This window comes from Mustela putorius, unplaced genomic scaffold, assembly GCF_011764305.1.
Source record: "Mustela putorius furo isolate JIRA1106 unplaced genomic scaffold, ASM1176430v1.1 tig00000095_pilon_pilon_pilon, whole genome shotgun sequence".
Taxonomy (NCBI): Eukaryota; Metazoa; Chordata; class Mammalia; order Carnivora; family Mustelidae; genus Mustela; species Mustela putorius.
In genome coordinates this window covers 2,756,481-2,784,112 of record NW_025421280.1, presented here as the reverse complement: position 1 = coordinate 2,784,112, position 27,632 = coordinate 2,756,481, and the positions used below count along the sequence as shown (strand labels likewise).

General features: G+C 42.1%; 1 protein-coding gene and 1 long non-coding RNA gene across 12 annotated transcripts in view; one reads left to right on the top strand and one right to left on the bottom strand.

The window, feature by feature from the left end:
- Positions 1-27,632, bottom strand: part of FOXP1 (forkhead box P1) — a 528,267-nt gene that overhangs the window by 221,816 nt on the left and 278,819 nt on the right. For 7 of the 10 annotated variants that reach the window (XM_013052518.2, XM_013052512.2, XM_013052546.2 and 4 more), the window contains one exon: positions 11,076-11,263. In XM_013052518.2, coding sequence (XP_012907972.1) covers positions 11,076-11,252 — 177 coding nt within the window. In that variant the 5' untranslated portion in view covers positions 11,253-11,263. Of the gene's footprint in view, positions 1-11,075; positions 11,264-18,712; positions 18,769-19,218; positions 19,328-20,665; positions 20,796-27,632 lie in introns of those variants that run through there. The other 3 variants (XM_013052529.2, XM_045088482.1, XM_013052533.2) reach the window with 3 other exon arrangements.
- Positions 19,410-26,232, top strand: LOC106005108. Of its 2 annotated transcripts, XR_006609121.1 has the most exons (4): positions 19,410-19,683; positions 21,893-22,012; positions 23,410-23,468; positions 24,243-26,232. It is a non-coding gene; the product is annotated as an uncharacterized LOC106005108 (long non-coding RNA). The 2 variants fall into 2 exon arrangements; XR_001178271.2 differs by lacking the exon at positions 24,243-26,232 and having other exon boundaries at positions 23,410-23,804.

The window sequence follows — 27,632 nt, the reverse complement described above, 5'->3', positions numbered from 1 at the left end:
ACCGCAAAGGAGAGAAAATAAAAGGCCTTGGGCTTCTAGGAAAGACATCTCCTAAATAGCTAGATTGAAGAAATATCTCCAAATCTGACAACCATTTAAAAATTTGGCCTTAGGATTTCAGTGGTTCTAGCTCTATGGCAAACAGAGGTGAATTAGCTAAAACCCAATATAAAAGGATGTAAAATATGGACACCACCGACCAAATGACCAGCCTTGTCAGTTCCCATCTAATCTCTGGAGATCAAACACTCGACATAGGCAACCGTCTGTGTAAACAGATAGGCCCCACACCATTTCCTGGAGACCAACAAACTCAGATGCCGGCGTGTGGCACAGAAAGACTTCTACTTACCATTATCCTCCAGTTGTTCCACAGTGGAAATCCCCCTTGCTCATCCCAAAATTAAAAAATGGCGAAGTGGCAAAGATACACTTCTTAAGCACGTAGGTTATAAACCTCACCCGTCCAACTCAGCGTACACCTTCCATCCCCTCTCTCCTGATTGAAAGGGTTAAATTAAATCAGCTGGTGTACATGTTCTGTGTTACTGTTTCCTCAGTTATACCAAGGTCTTCAAAAGTCCCACCAGCATAGACACAAATAAACTCTCTTCTCTGGGTTACTGAAGATGTATTGCTTAAGTCACTCATCTGTTAATGACTCATACCCCTATCTTCCACAGCTTGTCTTCATTTTGCTTTGAGATTTTTATTGATATTTAATGCATATGTTTATGCTTTGTTCCACTACGATTCGATTCGAAGTTTTCTGAATTCAGGGAGATGTTAAGGGTATTTCTTCATATCTTCTAGCCAACCATGGGATGGTGAACCTAAGATACGCATGTTTTGATGTTCATTTTCTTTGCTAAGAGAACCATAAGGAAGAACGTCCGCTCTTTGAGTGACTCAGTGTCCAATCTCCATTTCCTTAGTGGGCTGGCTGATTATTCCTCTCACCACCAATAATGCCAGAACATTTAATTTGTGAAATGCATTCAATTAAATGATTAGAAAGTGACTCTGCAGATAGGATAAAACCAACAAGTGACTTTATCCCTCCGGAAAATGTAAGACAAAAAGACTTAAACTCTGATACATGTATTTCTTGAGGGAAAATTTAGGAAAAAAAAAAAATAAGGAATGATCTCTTAGTTCTGTCACTTTCTATAAAGTACGAGTAGAAGGTTCTAGAAGGCCAGCCTTGCCACATCTGCCCTTCACTAAAAATTTGCTCTGGAAAGGACCAGGTAAGAAGTATTTTTGGCTCTGTGAGCTGTATGTTCTCTGCTGCGACAATGCACCTCTGCTGTGGTAGGAGGAAGGTACCTCTAGACAATGGCCAACTAGGAGGATGGTGGTGTTTCAGTAAAATCTCCACCACCCCCCCAGTCCAAGAAGGGAATCTATTAACTCACAGAATTCAAGGAAGCGCTGAGTAAACACATCACAGAAAAGGCAGGTAAGAACTGAACAGCAAGAACAAGTGGATCCAGAAGCTCCAATTTTGCCAGTCTTCCCCCAAGCCCCTGCTCCTGACTCTAACTCTTTCTTTCTTCTTACTTGAGATCCTTACATGATTATATCTACCTCACTGGGTCATTAGGAGAATTAGATGAGATAACATGTTGCAAAGAAATAAAATATCACAGTACTCAATACATGTCAAAAAAACCTTCTTTAAAAAAAAAAAAAAAACAGGCAGCAGGCTTAGTCCCCCAATCCCTCACATAGTTTGCAGGTTTAACACTGTGCATTGTATCTAAAACCTGCCCTGTCAGGGGACAGCACAAATGGCTGAGACAAGTTTAAAATATTTCAGGAATAGAATTGTCACAATTCCGATTGCGAATATCACATCCTCGGCTTACGCATGATGCTTTTCCCTCCGTAAACACAGTAATGATACAGTCTTTGCATAGATATACACAGCACACATACATAATACACAGCACGAAGTTTGAGCTGGGAAGACAGGTGTACAGTCAATGAGATAATCAGAGTGTCATAATAAAAAATGCACATAAAGGCATTTTCACTGACTACTTTTGGATGGTGAATACCTATTGAGTTGAAATGGAAATATCATGAGTAGGACAAAAAAAATGAGGCAAGGTAAGCAATATTATCACAGTATTATTTATCATATGCATTAGGATCAAAAATAGTCAGGAAAGAACGAGCATTATGTCATTCTCTCCCAGTCTTTAACCTTGTAAAAGGTTGTTGAGTTCATAGGGAAGATAACAAGAGTTAATACAAGAGGCTATAAAAATGGAACTGTGTCTTACCATGCAACCTTGAAAAATTAATACTTAATAATTATAATAATAAAAGGCCACTCTTGCCCTGTTTTAGGATGTTACATATTATTTTATTAAATTTTTCCAAAACTCTTTCTTCCTTTGGCTCTGAGACACATGGCTCTGCTATTGAAAAGCAAAAGACATTTTACGCACAATTTTCCCTCTACTAGAAAGAGGTATATTGTGCCCTTCAGTGAACATAAAATTGATATTATCATCTCTTAGTTTATATCTCACTACTTAACCTTCAGATTAAAAGTTATTGGATTTGAATGACTAAGAAGACATCATGTCACCTTCCCTTCAACGTGGAGACAGGGGAGTTCGGGATGAGAGAAGGCACAGTGATAAAAACACGGATTTCAGATCAGCTGACACTTTGCCTCTTTTGACAGGCAACCGTGATCCTGACAATTCCTTGTGCTTGTGTGGATGATAAATTGTGTGACAAAGGGTCTACTTTCAGAAACTTTGCTGAAGATGAATCTGCGTCAGGAAGTTAATTTTATTTGGAGTACAGTCGAAAAGGAGCAGTCTTAAAATAGGGATGAAAGAGTTAATTCATTAGGGTTACCACATTAAAAAACAAAAATAAAAACAAAATACTACCCCTCTCATGCAGAAGATACTGGAAAATGTTCTATCTGAAGGAATTAAAGGGAAAAGAGCTGGTTTCCCTCCATCTGCCTCTATGCAGGGCTCAACTTAAACACACAGACAAGGCCTTGACATCCCTAAGCAGTTTAATCTATACCTCGGTCAATGGGCCTGCCAATAGCACCACTGTTTAATAATTACACATCGTATTTCCAACAAAAGAAACACAACATACAGCCCCTTTCACCCTAAAAAACAAATTCATTCTAAGAAGCGTGTGTCAATATGAAACAGACTTTATCAAAGATCTAACTTCGTCCGTTTTGTTCTCTAAAAGAGATTAAGTCCATGCCATGATCAATAGGAACAGGAGGCAGTTTATCAGCATTTCCCATGTGACTTTTGGAAGATAGACTCATTAGTAACTGGCAAAGCCTAAAGGGAAAATATTTGATAATTTTAATCTGAATAAACATATACAATCAAAAGAGTGAGTTTTCATGATGTAAGAAAATGTCGATTTTAAAAAAGGACTTTTCCGAAGTAAGTCTGTTCCTTATTTACAACTTAAATTTGTGCTTGTGCACAATTTGTGTTTGTCCAATAACTGACCCACGGCAGGTAAGAAGGGAGTGTGGGTTCTCCTCCCAATGCCCTTCTCTTCTGTTCCGTAATTCCAGCACTTTGCCAGTCACTCAGATGGGAAATGCTGACTCATCACCCTTGCCAACTCCGACCCCTTGATGTTTTCACAGGTCCTACTTCAAGAGGCTCTGCTGATTTTCCAATACTCCCCTCAACACTCTTGTGACTACCACCTTCCTTTCTCTTCCTGCTTCATTCATTCACAGAGGCGGTCAAAGAACTGCGCTGTGTCAGGGACTGTGCTGCATGCTAGGGAACATGAGGGAATGAGAAAGGGCCATCCCAGCTGATTTGGGTCCTACCGCTGACCAAGGTGTTCAAACACAGAAGAAGAAAGGCAGAGAGCAAGGCAGCAAAGGTGGTCAACAAAACCAAGACCTCAACCCAATGAAGCGAGAGTTAGCAGCCCATTACTGAATTCGGGACCTACCGCAGGGCCTTGTCACTGCTATTAATCTTTCAAAAATCTCTTTCCTTCTAAGCCAGGCCAGCTCTAACCTTATAATTTATCCTCTGTACTTCTCCTCCTGAATGGCCTTTCTTCTCTGAATAGAAACCTTCCCTGGCTTAGAAACCCAAGACCAAAAAGCTGAACCTCCAACAAGCTGAACCCAGGTAACCTTCGAACCACCTTCCCACTGCTCCCATCCTTGCTCTCCAGGCTCTTCAGGCTCTAAGGCAAATAAACTCGGAATTAATTACTCTACCATGCACATCTCCTTACACACAGGCAGCTTTGCACCACAAAGTCTTCATTCCATGAAAGAATATACAACAAATGAATGAGCGCATTTCAAGAACTCCAAAGCAAAGAAACAAAGTTAATACATAGTTTCCAGTGTAGCACATTTATTAGCTCACTTGGAACAAAGCTGAGGCCAGGCCAGTATGTGAAATTCTCTTCACCACATTTTCTTGCGCGAGGGGAAAAGAAAAAAAAAAGTGGTTGTATTTCTCTGAACCAAATCAAACACAGTATTTAGCAAAAGGCCTCTGGAATGTTACAAGTAACACTTCATAATTACAATAGATTGGAGTTCAAAGACCAAGTGATGAAAAGAAACTTTCTAGTACGGGGTTCAATTCCCTATATAAACTTCCCTTCTGTGGTCCCATCTACCACTCACATTTATATTGCCATTCTACTTTGTCATAAAAGCAGTCACCTTGTAACCCTTTTTATCAAGTAATCTATGCACTACCTAAAAGTACACTCGGCTCCATCAGGCGAGCTGTATAGGTTTCATTACACAAACAGACCAATTCTGCGCGCTCAGCACTACTTGTCAATAAACGCACGCAGTTGCAAAACAGGAAAGTAGGCTCCTTGCCTTCGGAGACCAGAGAGGGGCCTGCCAGTTTTGCAAAACAAACTCCCTGAAATCAGTGAGGCTAATCTGTCAACAAATTACCATTAAAGTCACACCTCCTGAAAGTTCAAAAAGAGATTTCTGATTAGACAAGCGAGAGGGGGTATTTTTTATTATTATTGTTATTATCACTATTATTATTATTATTATTATTATCTCACAGGTCAGGGCTTAAAATTGCCTTCGCAATGTAGGGATGCTTTGGCTTAAAGTTGAGGGTAGGCTTCACTCTTGGTGAAACGTGGCATCTAGCTTTCTCTATATTTGGCTCTTTCTCTGTTGTCGTTTCTCATGCCATCTTACTTTTCAACAGAGAAATTAATGACACACAACTGTTTAGTAATCAGACCTTGAAAGGATTTCATATAAGGCTCACATCACAGGTTACCTAAATCTCTGACAATATTTTGATGACAGGGAGGTCCAAACTCCCAGAGTAAATTACTTTAGCACTCAGGGTGAAGTGTGCCTTTTCCAGAAAGAGTCACAAAAGGAATGGAGGAAAAGTGGGAGTCTGTTATTGTTATGGCTGCTTTTTCTTTATTTGTCACAACTATCCGAATTCCTCTCTCACTTTTATCTCAATTTGTTTGCATGGTTTTCGCTAATGTTTTGGGGACACCAGTTCCTACTACAAATTTTTTGATCATCAATAGCTTCTATATTCGAACTCTGCCTTGTGTTCAGAAAGAATCTAACTTGGTAGAGTGCGTCCTTAAAAATTACAGTTTGAGTTTTTTACCCACCACTGAAGGAAGGTGCTAGCCCCTATCAGAGTGCCTGCCTCAATGAGAGAACTCAATAAACTACGATCATCTACATTCTACATTACCTTCCAGAAGCTTCCCTTCTTAGAACCAGAGATGCTGACTATCTTTTCCCTTCCAGTGGCATCAAAAGACCCTCCTTTCAGGCACAGCCCCTGCTATTGGCAAGGCAAAAGGCCATTTGAGTGTGTTTTTTGTTTGTTTTTATTTTACTTTTTATTTTTTTCTCATTGCAATATGTGCCCTCCTTAATACCCATCACCAGGCTAACATATCCTCCCAACCCCCCTCCCCTTTGAAACCCTTAGTTTGTTTCCCAGAGTCCGTAATCTCCCATGGTTCATCTCCCCCTCTGACTCCACCCCTTCAGTATTCCCTTCATTCCCCTAATGTCCTCATGTTATTTCTTATGTTCCACATATGAGTGAAATCATATGATAACTCTCTTTCTCTGCTTAACTTATTTCCCTTAGCACAATCCCCTCCAGTTCCATCCATGTCAATGCAAATAGTGGGTACTAATCCTTTCTGATGGCTGAGTAATATTCCATTGTATGTATTCCTAACAAAGTTAGGAATAGTTCTCTTTGCAAAGAGAAGAATGGTAAGGCGGAACTGGCCATTGCTACCTGGCCATTGTACTAATCCACACTTAATCACTTGGGCCTCCCTCTGTAGAAGGAGGAACAAGGCAAAGGATGACCACAATAACAGTAACGTGGTTCCCACAAAGGAATACGAGCACGAATGAGAAGCGCACAGGCGCGGTCTCTTTCGTCGGAGGTTACTGCCCATCCAAACCCAAGAGAAATTTCTCCTACACGTTGTTTTTTATAGGGGCACTTCAAGCTGGAAGTGTTGGCAGGACAACCTCCCTCTTTTGCTTGATAGCCACTAGTCATTTTGGTAACAAGAACAAAATGAGGACATTCATTCTGCCATTTTGAAAATGAAGAGAAGAATCTTTAATTTTTGTGTATGGGTTTATGCTAACAGGTTTACACTCTGGTCATTATCCTTTGGTGACTCGCATCAGGAGATTCCAAGAAAGAGACCCGTGATTCTCCTGGGCCCTTCTGAGAGCGTATCGTCTACATCCTCTATGAACATACACAGCCAGATTTCCTTCTCGAGCCCCCTCCCACTCCTCCTGTCTCTCTGAGCTTCTCTGGTCCTGGGCAAAATACAACCCAATGAATCCCTCTTCTTCCCTCTCATGATGTTTCAGAAGCTACTTGTCCTTCCTACCTCTCTTAACTCTTTAGGACTCATCCAATGTTTTCCTCTCTTTCTTTTACATTATTAACAGGAAACGTGTATATAGACACATGTTGATGGTGTGTAGGTATCTTTCGGGCCAAAAGGTCCAACACCTTAAACCAAATGTCAAAGAACCAATGTCAATGAATGAAACAAATATGTCACTTATCCACACTCTCTAAATAATCCATATTTAAATCCCATATGTAATATATCTTTTTTTTTAATGTCTTTCTCACAGACTACCTCCACACTGCCCTCCTCGTATAAAACAATAGCCACACCTCAAAACCACAGCTACCAAAGCTCTCTCTATCCTGATTTGCAGACAATAAAACTGCCAGGTGGTACCCAAAAAAAAAACCCCATCATTAAATGGAATGTTGTTAAGAAATAGCTGTTTTATTTAACAGCTATTCATTTTTATTGAATAAACATTTTCTAGTATGCATTCTGTTAATTGACCTGACAGCATATGCTGTATATGGAGAAACTTCTAAACATTATGCTCTATGTAATATGCTTATCTGAAAAAGCTCTCATTTGCAGCAATATGGAAATAAAATTCTGCTTTCTAAAATTCAAGACTTTTAAAATGCATTAATCCACACAGTTTATGAAATTGCTCTGGACATTTTAAAACCCTTTCTTAAGGGAAAAAAAAAAACTTCAGTAACTGGTAATAGTATTTGTTGCTGAGTTTCGTAATGGAGTAGTGCATATCCAGTACAGAACTCTTACAGACCCAGAAATGGGGCAGGCATAATAGGAAATAAAAAGCAGTTATGGTATCGGGTAAAGAATTACCCAGTGGCTAAAAGAAATGTTCGGAAACTCTATCAAATTATCTTATTAGGAAACTATTGTTATAATAGTTTCATGGCCCAGATAGAAGTAGGCTTGAAACATTACAGAGATAATACATTTCGTTTTGAGGAAGGAAGACAGTTGGGGAGTGTGTTGGCGAGTTCCTCCAAGCTACTGGCAGCACCTCTCCTTGGTGATGGCTTCTGAGTGATGATGGCATCTTGCAGAATTACCAACCCCCCTGCCTAGAGGGCCACAAATGAGCAATGCTGCTGGGTGGGAGCTGGGGCAGCCTGGAGAGCAGCAGGCTCCTTGACTTCACGTGCAATCCATCTCCTAACAACTGTTGTCCTTGTAGGAATATTGGTCTAGGGTTACCAGATCTTCTGGTTTTTCAAGAGAAGATGGAAAAGCCAGATTCTGATTTTTCTAGGTTGTCACCTACATAATTCTTTTTTTTTCCTTTTTAAACAATTCTTCTTAGACCTAATTTAGCCAACCTATAGACCAGTCCCAGCTTAGAAGTCACTCATTCCACAGCTAATCTTTGTGAAAGCTCTCCATTCTGAAAGGGCACTTGCTATCATTTGTAATTATCTTTGGTAATAAGAATCAAACATGGAAAGGCTTGCATTTATTTTAAAAGTCCTGGCACTAGGCAAAAATTCTCCCTATATTGTCAATGATGGCACTGGTGCAACTAGAAAATCCTATAACATTCAGTGTTACACACAGCATAATTAACTCATTTTTATACCAAGCCCTTTTAAGCCACATCTTTTTGTTCCATGGACATCTAACATATTTTACAGTTCTAATTCTCTTCCACTGTCCTACATTAATCAAAGCTGTAACCCCTGTTGTCTTTGTACTACAGAATCAGAATGTGCCCCTGGCGAGGAATGGGGGAAAAGTCAACAGGAATTAAATTTCAGTGCAACTGTTTACTCAACTGTGGCCTGCAGTTATTGAAATTTTATCCGTGGTTTTGTGTGACTACCGCAGTAATGAATTCAGCATGGCTGTGATTTTCTCACTGCTGGTATTCTCACTTCAAGTAAAAACCTGTAGAATAAAAATGACGAAAACAACCCGAGTCCATCATGTTGACCCTCACATTTCTCCAAAGCACTGACTTGTTGCCATTTTCGGACTGGAAGGAAACTAGGTTCACTCTAGTCCTGCAAAATTTTATCAATCCCTTATTCCTACCCCCCCAGCCCCCAATTCATCGAGAGATTTACTTGTCCCCCAACAACCTGTGAGGAGCCTCATCATACACTTGGAGGGGCAAACAGTTGTCAGTATTTTGTCTTAAAAGATCAAAAAGGGCTACCAAGCACAGTATGTGAGGTTTTTGCCACAATCATAAATCCAAGCACACTCTCTCTTCCTAAATCATATCAATAGCAAATAAAAGTAAACTTGCTATAAAAAGTATTTAAAATGGGTTTCAAAGTACAACAAAAGGTACTGACACCCATAACACATAAGACCATGTTTTCCAAAGTGGTCACAGCCAAGATAAAGAAGGGAGATGTGGATAACTAATTTTGTTACCGATGCTTTTTAAGGAAGATTGTTAACATGCACTTTCCTAACTGCCTTCTATGAGGCCAATGTGTTGTTGCTGATATTGGTGTAGGGGTGTGTGTTTGCATGCGTGTATGTGTGTGTGTGTATGGTACATATATAAAGATTTTGGCCGACTTACTACTTTAAGATGGTAAATGATTTTTTAGTTCTTCATATAAAATTCTAAAGAAGTGAATTTCCCATTTATTTAATTAATGTACCCTAAATACTAAGCATGTGGGATTCCCACCCCATAGGCCAAGAGCACCACACCTCAACTGCTCAAGAACTGGTGCCTCTTGGCCTCTGTAGGGTAAGGACATAGAACACAGCACTCCAAGATCCCAGCGGCTCTCTCCAATGAACCGTAAGTAACCGAGAACACCACATGAACGACACATGCGCACACGGATACTGTCCTACCATCTGAGGATATGTTTGGCCAACTGCTTCAGTGGTTAGAATTCTGCCATTGGCACTCATTTAAGTGCACGACCTTCCGCACAACATACGTCATAAATTCCAGCTGATGGGGTACCCAAGGTGCAGGCACAGAAGGTTCTGGACAACCAGGGACAGAGGTCACATCACATAGATGAAGTGCTGGTCATGAGAACAGAGCATGTCTGCTAGTTTCCTTTTCTTTCTGTCCTAGCTTTCCCCCAGCAGGTTCCACTACCTTCTAACAGACTAACAATGTAACGATTCTTCATATTTTAAAAACTTCTCAGCAAGTAAAAAAATGAAACATCCTCAGAGCCTGTCAAAGGCTATAACCCTCATACAAAAAGGGATTTCCTTTCCTTCCCCGATACACTTTCCAAGAAAATGGTTTGAGAAAAGGCTCGCCTGCCTCCTCCTCATCCCCCAAAGATTTCTAATTTTTTTTTTTTTCCAGAAAGGCCTGAAGATGCAGTGTTACTTTTCATCTTTTTGCAAGGGCACCACAACTATGTACTGAGTAGATGAATCCAAGACCAAAATGGCACCTTTACCATTTGGAAATATTTAATCCGTCCCTCAAGGGTACCCACTGACATGACTATGGAGAACGTAAGGAGAATGAGTATGTCCCAGTTTACAAGCCTTTGGGGGAACCACCAATAAGAACTAATGTAAAACGTTAAGAGGACTTAGCCCCATACCAGCTGCCGTATGTACACAAGACACATAGGCCAGTGGTCCGCACCCCAAAGTTCCTCCAGGCAGCAGGAGGCCACTTCTTACACTGAAGCCTGTGCTGTGGATGCTATGCCTGCTGCATACCCACTCCTGCCCGTTTGCTTCTACTGTTGGCTTCCACTCCCTCTTCCATCCCCTGTTCCTTTCATCCACCATCCCTCCTTTGGTGTCGTGCTTCACCACTCTCAGTAAGCCCGTTTATGAGTATGACTTTTTAACTCAAGCATAGGGAACCATTTTTGCAATTCGTTTTTTATCCCAAATAGTTCAGCTTCAGGCTGCCATGGTGGGGCCTGGGAAGAGGCGCGCTCAAGCTCATCTTTAACAACTGCTCCCCAAGACAGGGGGCGGGGGCAGGGGGAGTAGCTTCCAAGAGTCTCAGCTCCCTGAGGGCTTGAGCACTAGTCTCCGAGGGCCACCACCCCGCGTTAGCTGTTTCTGACAGGCGGCCAGCCCGCCACCTGAGCCTCCAACACTTGCACGGGGACGAGTGCAAAGGGCGAGCGGGAGCGCCAGCCCCGCGGGCCCCCCGCATCCCGCGCAGCGCAGCCGGGCGGCCACGGTACCTGCTGCTGCTGCTGCACGTGCACGAGCTCGGCGGCCCCGGCGTCCGCGGCTGGCGTCTCCCCGTTGGACCGTCCTTCGCGAAGACTCCCGCACTGGAGCAAGTGGTTGCCGCCGCTCGACCCGTTCTGGATGGCTGAACCGTTACTTTTTGTCTCAGTCCCAGATTCTTGCATCATGACTCAAAAACCTGATAGAGGGATTTTCAGGAGGGAGCAGGGGAGAGAGAGAAAAGCAGCTGTTAAAACAGTTGTTGGACAGAAGGAGAAGGGCCCTGCCTTCCGTGTTGCCAGACTCTGTAAACAGTTGTCCTTTTCTTTCACACACTCTTGGCCCTGGGTTGTGGGCTAGTCCCTTAGTGTCTGAGGACGGAGGGGTCGGGACAGCTTCAAGAGTTCCTAGTGGTCCTTTCAAGAAGCTGTTTCCCCTTGGAGAAAAATACTTTCGGGGGAACTCAGGATTTATGGTTAAATATCTGTGACTATCTGGATGTTTTTCTCAAAAAGGAGTAAGTTGGGGCGCCTGGGTGGCTCAGTGGGTTAATCTGCTGCCTTCGGCTCAGGTCATGATCTCAGGGTCCTGGGATCGAGCCCCGCATTGGGCTCTCTGCTCAGCAGGGAACCTGCTTCCTCCTCTCTCTCTGCCTGCCTCTCTGCCTACTTGTGATCTCTGTCAAATAAATAAATAAAATCTTTAAAAAAAAAAAAAAGGAGTAAGTTGTGTGTAGCGTATTAGGTGTAACACTCAATTTCAGTGTGTGCAGGCTCTGCGTTGGGGTGGTACACGCCTAGAGAGAAAGTCTCCAGCCCCACGCTATCAAGACAGGACACACACCACCGGGAGGGCCCTGAGATCATTTGAGCCGAACACCCTCACGGTCAAAAAGACAAGAGCATTTAAAGATTTGTACTCCCCAGAATGATTCCGGTACTGAGAAGTCTTCAAAATTGGTGATTCCAATGAGATCAGCCACATTTAGAAAGAAAGAAAAAAAAAAAAAAGAATCCCTCCCCCCACCCCACTTTTCAGGAGCTAAAAAATTCAGACTCTGATCTTTGTCCTATGGTTAAAACTGTCCTAAGAAATCCTATTCAAAGTTAGGGGATTTTCTCATGCTGAATTACTAACCTCTAGTTTGTTTTAAGGCCTGAAAGGTCTGGGACATCTTATATTTATTTTGGAGAAAAATCTGGCCTCAGGCAGACCAAAGGAAAGGTCTGAATGCAAAATTATGAAGTGTCTAATAAAAAACATATATGTGTAGGTGTTTGTAAGTATGTATGTATGTCTATATGTACAGTGCAAGATGTGCAGCTGAAGGATATCACCTACATACATGTAAATATATTTCATGTTCTGCCCAGCTACTTTCAACGTACAAAACCATGACCCACAATTCAGCTCTCAGTAAATGCATCTGGTTATGACAAAAGAAAGATCATATTTACTAATACCAAGTGTTACCAGTGCCGTACCAAGCCCACCAGCCGGTGATTTACGTATATTTCCCAGTTTAGTTCTGAATGCCACTGGTATCTCCAGTATGCAGATGAGAAAACTAGGCCCCCATGAGGACCATTTTAATTTGCCCAGCATAAATCATTAGTAGTGGTGCAATCAGGATTTGAACAAGTGCAGCTGGATGTCAACGTTCTTAACCATGTGTTTTCTTACAGCTGAGGTGTAGTAGGGAGCAAACAGTGTAATGGCAGGGTCATACTCCAAATTCACAAACGAGAGCTTTGAACAGGAAAAGCAATAGTCACTAAAGGACCTGACAGTTCCAATATCAAAGCTGAGAAATGTCTGAATATTAAAACCTCAACGTGAAACACCGATCTCAGATCAAAGGGCTGAAAACTTGTAACAAATACTCGTGCATCGTGGAAAGACATGTGCAATCTGCATTACGGACCCCCCCATCCCCCCCCGGCAATATGTGACAACAGGGAAATTGAAACACTTGGGACATCTTTAGAGGCTGCCCTCTTGCTGGAAGTTGGTTCAAGTCCCTTTTCTACCGACTTCCACAAAAGCCTAATGGAAAATTAAAAGCAGAAAAATTCACATCTTTCTTCCTTTCCTTTCAGTGCCCTGTATGATCCAACTTAAGTACAAACTTTATAAACCCAGAAGACTTATGTTTAAAGTTAATCCAATTCTGAAGAGGATTAAGAATGGCATTTTTTGTTGTTGTTGACAGGTAGAAAACAAACTCAGAAGCAACAGCTGATTCACACTCTTTTCTTAAAATCAGACTTTCCCAGAATTAGAATCACTTAAAAACTGCCTTTATATCCTTACTGTCTACAGAGTATAAAACCTATCAAAAACACAACTAAAACTTTCTCTAAGAAGAACCAGGCAATACAAGTACCTCGTTTGTTGCCAAAAAGGAATTAATTTGTGAAATTGAGGGGACTTTTCCCCCCAATGTTTCTGTTTCACAAACCTGCCCATTCGTACAGAAATGGAGGAAAAGGTGGTGTTTAGGTATTTGAGGGAGAGAATGGTTGTCCTAGCAGAGTTAACAAGGAAACACACTCAATTCTTAGGTATGTCACAAGCATACCTAAAGAGAAAACAAAAACACTTTTCTTTTTTAAAACTTTCTGGATAGCCTACTCACATCAGCAAACCAACCCCCAAAAGATAAAAACATGGTTTGCACATGAGATATTTACCTGCCCTCAGAAGGGGGCCTAGTTAGCCACATATCCTGTCCTCAGAGCTATAGGAAAGAATGAAAGAATGCTGCTTTTCCCAGCCTGCAACCATTGGGATGCCTGACCTCAGAACAGGTGTCTAAGAGACTGGCCCTGCTTCTGTTTCCTGGGTTTGACACCGTGGTGGTGGGTGGAGTAGGGACGATCTCCAATCCACAATTTGATAAGGTTTTGCTCTACGCAGTTCCAAGAAGACTGCCAAGTCCTCCAGGAGAAGTTCTGCAGGCATCTCGCCAAGCAGCTTGGCTTGCGAATCGGGTCTGTGAGAGTGCAGGCATTGGGACCGAAATTGCATAAAGGATTATTTTGGTCTGAGGATGTCCTTAATTAGTCAAGTGCTAACAGTAGTATGTAGGTTGCAAGATTTAAAATTTCCCATAATCTCCCACACCAATCAGGAGAAAACAGCTTTTTGAAAAGCACATGTGAAAAATTAGGAGTGTCGATGTCTAAGAACATTTCTAACAATATCTGGGCTGGCAATATTTCTTTCTATGGAATGTTCCAAGCCATTTAATAAGGCTTTATGTCTGTACAACACTCCACAAACTACAAGGCTCTCTGAGGTACTTTTCAAACTCATAACAAGTCCATCAAAGAGAGGAGGCAGGTGAAATTTATCCCATTTTACAGATAAGAAAACCAAAGCTCCGTAGGTTAAGGAATAGATACGGCCATCATCCTTGCCTGTTTCAGACATCAACCTGTCCATTCTATGAATGACAGAGAATTTCCCATTTGCAAAGTCCTCGGCAAGGTAGTCCATTAGTAAGTGAATGAAAAAAAAAAAAAAAAAAACTAAGTAATTCCAGGAAAGATAGTACCAAGGTGGCAGGTAGACAAACAAAAGCATCTAAAATACGAAGATGAAAGTGTCCGCATTCTTTAGCAAACATCTCTATTTGTCTTTTTCTATGAGTTTTACAATTTGAGAATCATGAGAGAGCAGGTCAGTGTATTCGAGAGGCAGGTGCATTTTCTGACATCGAACACTGTACCTTCTTTTCTTAGCGGGAGCTTGTCATAGACACTCAGTTTGTATAACCTCCTCTTCCCTCTAGGACTCCTTATAACCAATGAACTGCCCTGCTCCACGGCAAATCGAGAGCAAGAAACGATACGCCATCAGCCGGAGTGTGTGGATATGAAGGCATGGCTCCTGGAGGAGGCGACCAGCCCTCCCCACTAACAAGCCTTCTGAAAATAAACACAAATCTTCCTCTGGCTTCTTGCCTGTCTTCTCTGAATGAGCGGGTTTTGTTTAAGTCACATACGACCCGTTCAACACACCCCTGTGAAGGCTGAGGCCATAATCACGTGGATGTCAGAAAGCGGAAGGAAGCCCAAATGACCCACTTCTGGTCTTGCTTGGAAGCGTGACAGAGCTACTGATTTCCGAAGATCGATTTTTGTGCTGAAGGAACTTGTAGAAAAGGATAAGAACTGAGTTTAGCCTGCTTATTTATTGTCGCTGCCAACAGAGCATACCCTGGAAGTATTCTGGAAAATTCATAATGTCCAGGCCAATGTATTTATAGTAAATTATAGCAATGCTTTATTATTATGATTATTTCCTTGGTTACAGTGTTGATGCTGAAAATTTAAGGAAAATAAAGCCCTTGTTATCATGCTTGTGAAAGATTTTAAGCTAACAAAAAGTTCAGTCTTGATTCCAGGGCAGTTAATTAAGGTTGACCAAGTCAGGCAGAAGTAAATTAACTTGGCTGATCAATTATTTATATGAAGCAGAATAAATGCCCTTAAAGAACTTGGTCTGTTCATGAAAGGATGTGTAAATTAAACTAAACACCGTTTTGTAAAATATATTTCTACTTCTATGGGAAGAAGAGAAGAGAAGTTAACGGTGAAATCACTTGTAGGAAAATGATGACGGTGAGGACGTGGTCCTCCCCCAGCCCAAAGCAGAGCTCATTTTCTCATTGTTTATCCAGTACCAGGAAAGAAGGAAATGGGAGGTATTTTGAAGAGATAACAGAAGCTCTTGGAGATGGGGGGTGGGGAGGGCGGGAGGGGGGTAAGAGGAAAGAAGCAAGGAAGCACACAGGGCAGGGAGGGACAGAGAAGGGGAAGAAGGGTGGGAGGAAGGACGGAGGGGTGGCAGGAGGAAGACAGCGACTCCAAGAATGGGGCGAGCATGTGACTTTCTGTATTGTGGAATTACTGAGCAAGAGGCGTGCCTACTTCATCATCAGTTAGACTCTGTGCAGAGTCTACAGGCAGGACAAAAATAAAGGTGGGAGTCAGGCTAGCTCTCGTTCCCAAGAAGGACGCATGTCACATCATGATGATTCAAAGTCCACGTTGATCATGTCCATGTGATTCAGGAAAGAAGAAAAACTTGTGCGCATTAAGATATGAAGCATACATTTACTTCTGGGTTTCATCAGATAAATGAACGGGTTCCCTTTAAATGTGCAAAAGGTCGACCTGGCAACATAATACACATAAAGGAGTTCAAAGGAGCACAGTGCAGCTAAGGGGATTCCTCCCTGCCAGCAGGCAAACAGCAGGGTGGCCCAGGACAGGAACCCAGTGCCTTGCTCTCCATCTTCTTGCAGGAGTTCCTCCCACTCAAAATAGGGACTCAAGAACAGAAAGCATCCCCAAAGTAAGGCCGGCTTTGACCATGGAGACTTCGCATTTCCTAGCACATGGCACAAGCTTTGCAAGTGCTCGCCCTTCACCTGGCAAGATGCACTAGGTGCCAGAGAACAGAGGAAGGGCTGCTGGAGGGATTACAAGTGAAACTGAGGGGTTAAGGGAGCAGGTGAAGCCAGGGCAGGAAGGAAGCGCCCCAAGATGTAGAATCATTGCCACTGGGTGGAGATTCCAAGGCATACTCTCAAAGGTGGGGGGAGAAACAACAAGAAAAACAAAGTAACACTGAGCGTTTTCACATCTGACATCACTCCCGAACGAGTTGTGATCAGACACCACTGTCTGCCTATCCACCGCCCCCGATGGCAGGGGTCCCCTTCCATGGAAAAACCATCCAAGGGCCACGTTTAGGAAGCGAAGTCGGTGTGCTGAGTTACGAAAGCACCATCTTCCAATACCAAATTTTCATAATTATAACAGAAAGGCGTAAATTTTCTAATGCATGGCAGTTCAAAAAGTAATCAAGGGAATGAGCCGGAGGGCTATTTTAATGTATGCAAAGCTAGTGACCCACAGTAAATGGGAGGTAAGCTACAATGAATGCAAACTAATGCACACAGACTGAAGTCCTGGTCTGATGAGGGACGGCTAAAATTAACACCCAATTAATTTCCGAATTGACAAACAAATGAAACCCATAAATCTACTTTCTCATTAATTTTCTTGTGGTATAATTTAAAGCAGTAATATGAGGGCAAAAACTGAGCATTATCCATCATAAATATCAAAAAGATAGCACTGTAACACCATAAATTATGCATATTACCTGTTGTTAAAAATGATTTATGTATTATCAACTTTATCGTGCACTGGAGATATCGAGATCTATCTTTAAAAATCTGGAATTCCATTTAGCACTTAGGAAGAAAAAGTTGAGGAGCAATGGAATAGTCAAAAATATGTTTGTTTATTTGTTCATTTGTTTTTAAAGGCTATTTACATAGCCATATGGGAGAGAAGGGCAAAATTGGAATCTTCCCAAATCTGAGGTCAGCAGAGGTTGAGGATGTCATGGAAGTGTCGGGGTGGGCCTCTCAGTAGAGAGAGAACCAGGTCTTGGAGCACCCCTCCTGGAAAGCCGTGGTACATGTGTCCTCACGGAGCTACTCCTGCAGGAAAAGCAGGGCTTGGGGCTGGAAAGGAAGGGATAGAGGTGAGGCGATCCTGGATACATCTCAGACAGCCTGAGGGGGAGAACCTATGGCTTTGGGTGCTCATGAAGCAGCGTCCTCAGTTGGGGAGAAGTCTGAGAGGATAATTAGGTTTGTTGTTAATAATGTCATATGGTAGCTCTCTTACCTTTATAGTTCAAAGGAGGAGAAAAAAGAACTAAGAACTAGTTTGTGTTTATCAATCAACCTAGAGGTACCCTCTGTTTATGAAGTAAATGGACAAAGAGGCATTCAGAGTAAAATGATCTCCTTCCTGGCCTAACTCCATTTCTTTAGTAACAATTAAAAAAAGCCAACCCCCCCTCGCCCCCCAAAAAACCAAACCAAACCAAAACAAAAAACCCTTTATTTTGAACTTTACTTTTACTTTTAGGCACACCTTGCACACACAGTAACTCCTCTTATTCATGGGGAATATGTTCCCAGACCCCCAGTGGATGCCTGAAATTGCAGACAGTACTGAATCCTACAAACACTATGTTTTTGTTTGTTTGTTTGTTTGTTTGTTTTGAGAGAGAGAGAGAGACAGCACAAGCAGAGGGAGAGGCAGGCTCCTAGCTGAGCAAGGAGAAAGATGTGGAACTGAATCCCAGGACCCTGGGATAAACTAGATATAATTTTATACACACACACACACACACACATACATACATACACACACTAGATATAATATAATAAACTAGAACAATTATTATAATCTAGTGTAAGAGAAGTTATGTGAATGTGATCTCTAGCCCTCTCTTGCAATGTCTTATTATACTGTAGTCACCTTTCTGCTTTGCGAGATGATGTGAGATGACAAAATGTCTTACTGATGAGCTTAAGTGAGGTGAACGACAGGTGTTCTGACAATACTTTGGAAGGAGGATCATCTGCTTCCCAATCCACGGGTAACGGAATCCACAAAGCAAAATTGTGGCTATAGGGGGACTGCTATAGTAGGAACTTATCCCTAACTGCTGAATTTTTAGCTAAATGATTAAATGACAGAAAAGTCCCAGTCCAAACTCCCAATCAAATGAGATCAAGGGCTTCTGCTGCCCACCACCATGATGGTCCTACCTTTAAAATACTCTGCGTCCTGTACTTCACTTGGAAGGACTAATCATTGTGGATTTCTGAAACGGAGAAACGAACGTATGCTATTAAATCATTTTACGCCATAACGGGAGTAGGACTGTCCTAATCCCTGAAAATGTAAAGATAACCCATCAGTGAAAAACCCTACCAAAATCCACGGTCCACAGTTAATTTCCAGTTCAGCTGGAATGGAAAAAGGTAGAGAGCCGGATGTTTAATTTTCCCTGTAACGCATGACTCACAACAGTTAGAGGAACAGGGTGGTAATAAAATAATGTTCCTAATAAAAACATGATTTCCCTTCTCTACCAGGCTTTCATTGTAAAGACAAGAGATTTTACATTTCCAGAGAGAAAGAAGTCCCGAATTCCAACACCAAGGCAGCAAGGTTGTTCGGAGCAAACGTGCGTGTCTCACGCGAACAGCCTGCCTTAGCAAACTTCCACGGTGTTCGGAAGTCATCAATAGGCGCCGGTAAAAACACCCACCCCTTAAAAGTTACAAATGTCTGTATTTTCAGAATTTCAGCTGCTGTTGGTCATGTTTTCCTTCCCTCCCCGCAGACAGGAGTTTGAGCGCTGTCATCGTAGCCACTGTGGGCAAAAACTATGGAACTTGGAGGGAAGCTGCTCTAGGAAACTGAAGTACAAAGGAGAATGCATAGCCACTCCCTGGCACATTCAACAACACGAGCTCAAATAATTAAACAGAGACCAGAAAGGAGCTTGCCAATCCTGGGCTAGGCTGTTTGCTTTGCTACACGGAAGCCTCAGCAGCTCAGGGTATGACTGGGCCGGGGGGTTCTAGGGAGCTGAATCAAAATGCATTTTTTACAGAACACAACAGAGTTTAAGTTGGAGAATTCACAAGGCCTGCCAAACCTGAATCATTGGAACATTCAAACAACTGAATTGTCACACAGAGCCCCGTAGAATAAAGTGATCGACAACCAGGTCAGTATTTTTTTTTTTTCCATTTCCATATATTATAGAGTTTCATATACATGGGGCCAGGTTCCTAACATCAATTAGTGGTCGCTGTGCATGATGACACACTTCACGTACCTCCGGCTTTTGCCTCCAGCCCCTAACTGCTCTAGTGGCCAAAGCGAACAATATGTTCAGAGCATCATGGCAGCTCAGTGAATGCAAGCTATCAGCGGTCTGCGCTGGCACGTCTCCATTGTGTCCAAGGGACAATTATTTAATTTTATCCTTCAAAAACTTCGGTATGCATACATGTATCTCCCCCCCCGCCCCCCCCCCGAAAAAGTTGCCTTTACAGACAGATTAACAGGCTTTTCTCTTGATATGAAAGACCACAATTTCTTGAAGGTCATGACCCCCGCTTCTACCCTCACCCCAGTCTGTATTTCATCCTTGTAATTTACAGCAAATGCTAGCAGGCCCTGCCCAGTATTGAAACACAACACAAATTCAGAAACAGCAACAAACAATAATTAAAAAAAAAAAAAAAAACAAAAAACAAAGATGATGTAAGCTGTTTTCTCTGCTGTTTGCAAAACATGACAAAGGACAGGCTAATGTTTGGTCTTATCTACTGTGACTCCCTCCCGGTGACCAAGGGACAAGAGTCACACACATCAAACTGAACAAAGAGACACAATGTCTCCTTTCCTTAATTAGAAAGGATACAAGGCATAAAACTCATTTTAAAATGAGACAGGTGAGAATACCAGGTAAAAATTAAGACACGAGCCTGTAAAAGCATATCACGTATGTTCACTATATGGTCTCTTCCCACTTAGGACGTCTCCGTACATATCACAGAGAATCGATTCACAATACATTAAACTCAAAGTTAATCTTCCCTTTTCAAACTTGAGCGAGTACCCCCATCACACAGAACATAGGGAGCCCACACAACAACACAGGATACACACACACACAATAACATAAAATCCAAGGGTTGTACCTTTTGAAGGTGACTTCCTTGTTCATAGCACTAGACTTTTTCTCCTACACCTTCTAAGTCCTTGTTTGCTCCACAAAGAGTTTTCTAGCCATCTGATGTTCTATTGCTAAGCTAGTGGCCTTTCAGGAGAGCTCTCTCCCTTCTGAAAAAAGCAAACAACTGCATAGATATCATTACACTAAGGAAATCTCTTAGAAAAACCAAACAACTTGCTAATCTCTCCAGCCCCTTCATCCAAGCAAAAGATAAGAAAAGCAAACCTAGGTCTGTTTCAACCACATTCCAGGGACAAGTTCCCCTTTTTCTTTCTTTATCAAAATTCTCGTATTTAAGTTTTGTGTGTGTGTGTGTGTGTGTGTGTGTTTTTTTTTTTTAAATGTGTGTGTGTTTTTTAAACAGACCTTGCAGGATCAACTGCTGCTCGCACCCCGCAAACAAAGCGATATTTGTTTAATAAGGATTGCTGCCATGGGTACAGTAAACAAGGGGCCCAGCATTTGTGTTTATGAACAAACACATCACCTTACAAGAGCAATTTAACATTAACCAGGTGGAATAATCAACAGATTTCATTGGTGACACCAGGGGCAGGACGAGTGTAAACAGGGTAGGGAGGAGAACGGGGCCCCTCTTCGAGAATCAAGGTCGAGGTAAATGCATTACAGAGTAAACAGCTGCAAAGAAGGCAAGATAAACAAACAGTCATTCTTCTGACATTTAGAGAGGCAGAAAGGTTGTATGTAACACAGATCAGCTGCTGACCACCATGAAATCAAACCAGTTGGAGACCAGGCCTGCTTGTTTGCACAATGCCATGTTTGCTTATAAACAACAATTTGCTGTTACCAACCTCGCATTACTCATCATCATATAAGGCCAGAGCAAATCAAGTGAAATCCGGTTAACTCTTTACTGACAACGTTACTCAGAAATAATAATAATAATAGTAGTAATAAGAATAAAGGGATGGCCCCCTTTAAGAAAGAAGAGGTCACCCCCAGATGAAGCAAACAGAGCTCAGTCCATGCCTTTTTACTTCCTGCTTTGTAGATAAAAATAAAGCATCCACATGGTTTAAACTACTAAGGATTGGATTTGGTCACAGCTTTAAAAGACTGGAATGTTTTCATGCTTGAGTAACTCTACATTCATTTCCTGGGCTCTTCCTCTTTTATCAATGAAATATATGGGTCAAACATCAACTGAGATCTTAAATGTTTTTCCTAGAGGGAGAGCTCCCATGTTCCTCCTCGAGCAGTTTCTTGTTCCAAGATACCTTTAAGTACACTGGGTCCACACGCAGATAAATATGTTTCTCAAGGATGCTGCAAAAATCCAACTATCCAGGTATGATTTTTGCCCTTAAAAAACAAGATATAAATAAATTAATCAGGTGATGCTACACAGAGCCGCTCAGGAGTTCAGTGTGTTGGCCTATCAAAGAAATCGGAGGTCTTCGAAAAGGGAATAAGTCAATGTCTCCACTAACAGAAGTGTCATAAAAAAATGTTTCATCTTCAAAAATTCGCTTCATGGGTACAGAATGGGTAAAACAGCCTGCTGTATATTATAAGGAAGCTACCATGCTTTATCGGAGATACTATATTTAGGTGTACAACTGACAATTAAAGCATTTTTTAATCCATTTTCACAGATTGTTTAATATTACTAAACTATTTAATTGTGATACATGCAAATGACATCTCTCCATTACTTAATATTTAATAAGCAAAACATGGTGAAAACCAGTTTGGTATTTAGATCTTACATTTATTTTCAGTTAATTAATTTTTTAAAGTTCTGTATTTAGAAAAATACAGTACAGCACAGTAAAGCATTGCTGGAGAACCAAAGCAAAATTTGAAAATGAGAAAATGAAATTTAAAGAAACAAAAACACCACAACTAAAGACACACTGCAGACGCCTGTGGCAATTACTTCAGGAACCTTCGGATTACTGGAATTTCCATCTCTGTCTAACAAATGAAACAAAAATTCAGGGGTCCCCTCTCGCACCCCTGATACCGAGCCCAATTCCACTATAAACTTCTTAACCTTCTCTAGCTGCTCTCACTCCCGCCGCCTCCTTCTACATCTCATCTTTGTTCGGCCACCAGAACGTCCCAGTCACAAAGTAACGAGAGCCTTTTCTTTTGTGTTTTTGTTTTGCTGTGCTGTGGTTTGTTTCCCAAGTCCCTCTCTGCCCACAGTCTCCTTTCCCCAAACCAACGCGGCCCCTAAAACCTCGACAAAGATTGAAGAAGAAATGTCCAATGAGTGCCCCGTGCCCCGGCAGGGGAAATTTTCTCAGGCTCGTGGACCTGTAAGCTCCGCAGGGACAGGAGGAAGGGACCGCGGCACCGCTCTCCCTTTTATGCCCTAGAAAACCCTCAGGGCCTCGAGCTGTTCCCCTGGCCTGGAGAAGGCAACCCAGCCTTGCTCCTCCCACCAAGTAATGAGGACGCAGACCCGCTGATGCCACAACGGTGTTGGCTAACACGGAGGCTCTTCCTCCAGCGCTCTGGGAACCGTTCTCAAATTCCACCCAGCCGAGAGGAACAGCAGACAAAGAGAAGCCGAGTGCCTTATCTGAGGCTCCAGGCAAACACCAGAGAGAAAGAAATGAAGTAAAAGCAGAATGTTGTGCCCCGCGGTCCTTACTCCCCATCTTCCTTACCCCCTACCCGCCCTTCCAGTCTTTTCCGGGAGCTCTCCTGACTTTCATCTGTATTTTCTCTTCCTAGAGCCTAGACGAACTGGAGTGCCAGAGAAGGTTCATAAAGAGAGTTTACAATTCTAAAAGGTAATCCAAAGAGCTGAAACCATTTCCCTCAATCAAGTCCAATTGTAAATAAATCCCAGAGTTTTGAAAGTCCAGCTAAACCTAGGCACATGACCTTACCCCAAGTGAGGATGTGTTATATTCAAAAATAGTTCTACTGATTCTTTACCAAGAACAGGATAAATGATGTGCCTTTCTCCTCTGCCTCAGTTGAGTTGGTAAATACCCTAATCCACATCCGATTTCATATGAATGGACCCAGGTTACTTATGTTGTTCCCCAAAGACCCCATGTTATAAGCATTATTTGCAAAATAAAATAACTTTAAGTGAATAAAATAAAATAATTATAAAAGAATCCATTTACTAAGAAGTTTTTTAAATAACCGGTGTGATCACCTCTTTCAAAAACTGAAAACAGTCCCAAGGAACTCTGGGTGGACCCAAGTGTGGCAAGGACTGATTTGTTCTTGCCACATACGTATCTTCTCTGGGATGAAAATCCCACAAGCGTGGAGATTCTCAGAGTGGTCATGGCACCTGAGTGGACACTCGAGCCAGCATCCAAGGCTCCAACATTCATTTCGACTTTCATGTTCATGATTTCTGCCATCTCCCTCTATACCTCCACCAATGCTATTTTTAAAATGTATTCACTTTTGACAAACATATAAATCTATTGCAGAGGAAACTTTGTATCATTTCGTCAAATGGAAAGCCAGTGTGTATCCCTTTATAGAAGAGAAAGAATTTATAATAAATGTAATACAACCCAACCAATGTTATTAAATTCCAGCTAGATCCTGCTGTCCACAAAGGCTCTGAGCGGGAGCCATGTTCTTTCTTTGTTAAATAATGAGCTTACAACTGGAAGAGAGAGATTAAAGACATACTAGTACCAAATGGAAACTTTCTCCTTGGCTTTATCAGAAGGATTAAAACCGAATGAAAATGGAATTGCTTCAACATCAAATCGCAATAATGAGAACTGGTGAATGATTTATGAACCACCTAAAAATCCTCTTCCAACACACCAGTGAGTGGTACGAGCTTCCGTACTGGGGAACTGGGCACGAGGAGACTTAAGAGACCTCTCTGCGGACTAGGTTGTATCCCTGACTCCAGAGTACGGCACTCCTAATGATGACAGCCTACCGTGTACACACATGGCAGTAGAGAAATAATCAACAGACTAGACTTTCTATTCTTGGCCCCCAAAGCAAGAGGGCTCCTGTGCCATGGGTTGTTAAGCCTGCAGAAGACAGCAGAAAAATCAGACTGGCAGATCCAACGTCAGCCTCCCTCCCAGGCCTGCCTTTGCCCACACCATCGAGGACCAGCTCTGCGGCCGCTTACATGCAGCTGCCTTTCTACAACCTAAGTTCAGAGTTTACTCAGTTACCAATGAACTACTATAGGATAAATACTGGAAGCATATCATTCAAATGCTTTATTGGTCAAAAAGATGGATGCTTTTATTAGTCCAACCTTTTTTGTAATGGAGTGCCACTGATGACCCAGCATTAGCCTCATTCCCTGCTATTAATCATACTTCTAAGAGCTCATTTTGCCTTAAAATCTTAAGAAATTGCTATAATTTAAAGACATGGTGTCTACATAATGGGAAATGCCTCATAATTGTATCATTTCACAAAATACAGTATTTTTTATGGGAACAATGACCATGATGCTAAGGTATTGCAAAATGGGAATCATTTATATATATAAAAGAAAAGTGAGATGTAAGCTGTCTTTGTATTTGTGGCTTCCCACATCTGTACACTTTAATCATTACCTTTGGGAGGCTGATTAATCGAAAAGCACAGGCATATACACCATTTACGGAGTTAAAAGCAAAATAACATCCCCAAACAAATGAAAAATATCAATGAAAGGGAGAAAACCTAATGTACAAAGATAGAAGAGATGTGAAAACACATCGTGTGCTCTAAGGAAATTTCATCAGTGGTATATTCCTTATTCATCATCTATAATTCCTGGGCCTTGTCTGTCCACGCCAAGAGAACTAAAGCAAGCTCTTCAAATAAGTGACTTCAGGACAAACTACAGGTATCTGCCAATTTACTTTCAGTATTATTTCAATAATATAATGATGCCCTTAGCTTGTAAGTCCTCATCTCATTAAACCACCCTTCATGAACATTAAGCACAGCCGAATACTATAAAGGAAAGCATATTTGAAAGAGTGTTTCAAAATACAGAGCTAAAATAAATCTTTTTAAAAGTGACCCTTCAATTTTTACTACTACACAATTAGAACACAACATATGCAAATCCTCAAATCGTGCATCCACACAAAAATGGTGACATTATGTTACGTGATGAACGAAGGGTAGGCTCCAATCAGGCACAAAGATTATGAATAGGTTTGGTGTTGAATGGCTGTGGAGAACAGACCATCAGTCAGCCTTAAGAGAAGAATGTGGGATCATCCTACAGTTAGCAAGGGTCGACTCAGAAACTGTGCAACAGCCAGAGGCTGGAGACCAGGGTTAGGTGGGGCTGAGTATCAGAGGGCTCGGTGATTACGTCATCGGAACTCCAGTGAGAGGCCCCTGCTAGCAGAGATAAGCTCCCCCATGTGGTGTCAGATGGTCACCGTAAACACCTAGTTCTTGCACCCCCTGCTCTGAATTGTGAAAAGGCCAACTTCTCTCCCTATTTCTCAAGAGCTAGAGGGAAGTGCTGACCCAGAGAGGATATTTAGGAAAAAGCTGTCATAGACGGGCGCCTGGGTGGCTCAGTGGGTTAAGCCGCTGCCTTCGGCTCAGGTCATGATCTCAGGGTCCTGGGATCGAGTCCCGCATCGGGCTCTCTGCTCGGCAGGGAGCCTGCTTCCCCCCCCCCCTCTCTCTGCCTGCCTCTCCATCTACTTGTGATTTCTCTCTGTCAAATAAATAAATAAAATCTTAAAAAAAAAAAAATAAAATAAAAAAGCTGTCATAGACATGCCAGGGAGAAGGGTAGATTCTGAGGTGCCCAGGATAGGTAGAGTGGGCACCAATGGCAAGTTGTTGATGCATGCCTCCCTTCCCACACTGGGTGTGGGGGCCATTGGATGGCTATAGAGTTGACAGTGGGACCATCTGATGTCTGGTGACCTCAGACTCTCTAAAGGACTTGGCATCTCTGTGGTCAATGTGAGCGGTGGGGAGACTGGACATCTTTAGAGCAGAACCATGGTCGGTAGAAAGGTATGAGATTTCTAATGGAGACAACAGGGCCCGTTAGCAATATCGATACCTGAATTAAGATTCTCACAGCCCATGGATAACCAACTGTTGGGTGGGGCCAGTGTATTTACTGAAGAGAACTTTCCTTAGGAGACCAGTCCAGGTGCAAGCACTCGGTCTCAAGGCAAGGCTTTCCAGAGAGAACCACGTAGGCCTCCAACAGATAAGAAGTTAACGCCTTTTACACTGCAACTGTGGGACAGACTGGCCTCAGCTACACAAAGCATGGTGCTATGGAGAGGAGCGTGGGTGTCACCAGGGAGCATGTTACAAATGCAAATTCTCAGACCCATTTCATTTGTGACAATCTATATTTTGATCACACCCCCTCCAGGTGAGTCACAAGCACATTAAAGTTTGAGAAGCCACCAGACCAGACATACTCGAACGTGATTTCCCACTCTGCCAACCTGAAGGTTTCAACAAGCCACCCAACCACTCTATCTTTCCATTTCCCCTTCCCTAAAACCATACCATTCTGCTTTTGGGTTCACTCACCCGTCTGAGCAGTATTTATTTTGTACCTAACATGTGTCAGGACCCTGTATTAAGTGTTGGGGCAACAATAGGGAACAAAGACTGATAAGATCCATCAACATGGAGGTGACTGTCTTATGGGGAAGACACACATTAATCAATTAGTCATATAAATAAGTGGAGATTAGAACAGTGGTAAGTGCTACTGTGAAAAATGCATAGTGCTCTTAGAGCACGCAAAGCTAATATATGTAAAGTGCCTTGTATGTAGTAGGTATTCAATAAATCACAGTGATTATGAGTAGCCCATAAAACCCAGATCTTTGGGAAGCCACTAAAAAACTCCCAAGTGCAGAATACTCTTCTCCCACCATAAAACGAGCCTAAAGTAGGACTGTGTTGTCAGTTAAATTATTTTTTAGCATGTTTTCCTGCTTTTTCCTAGCTCTATGAGG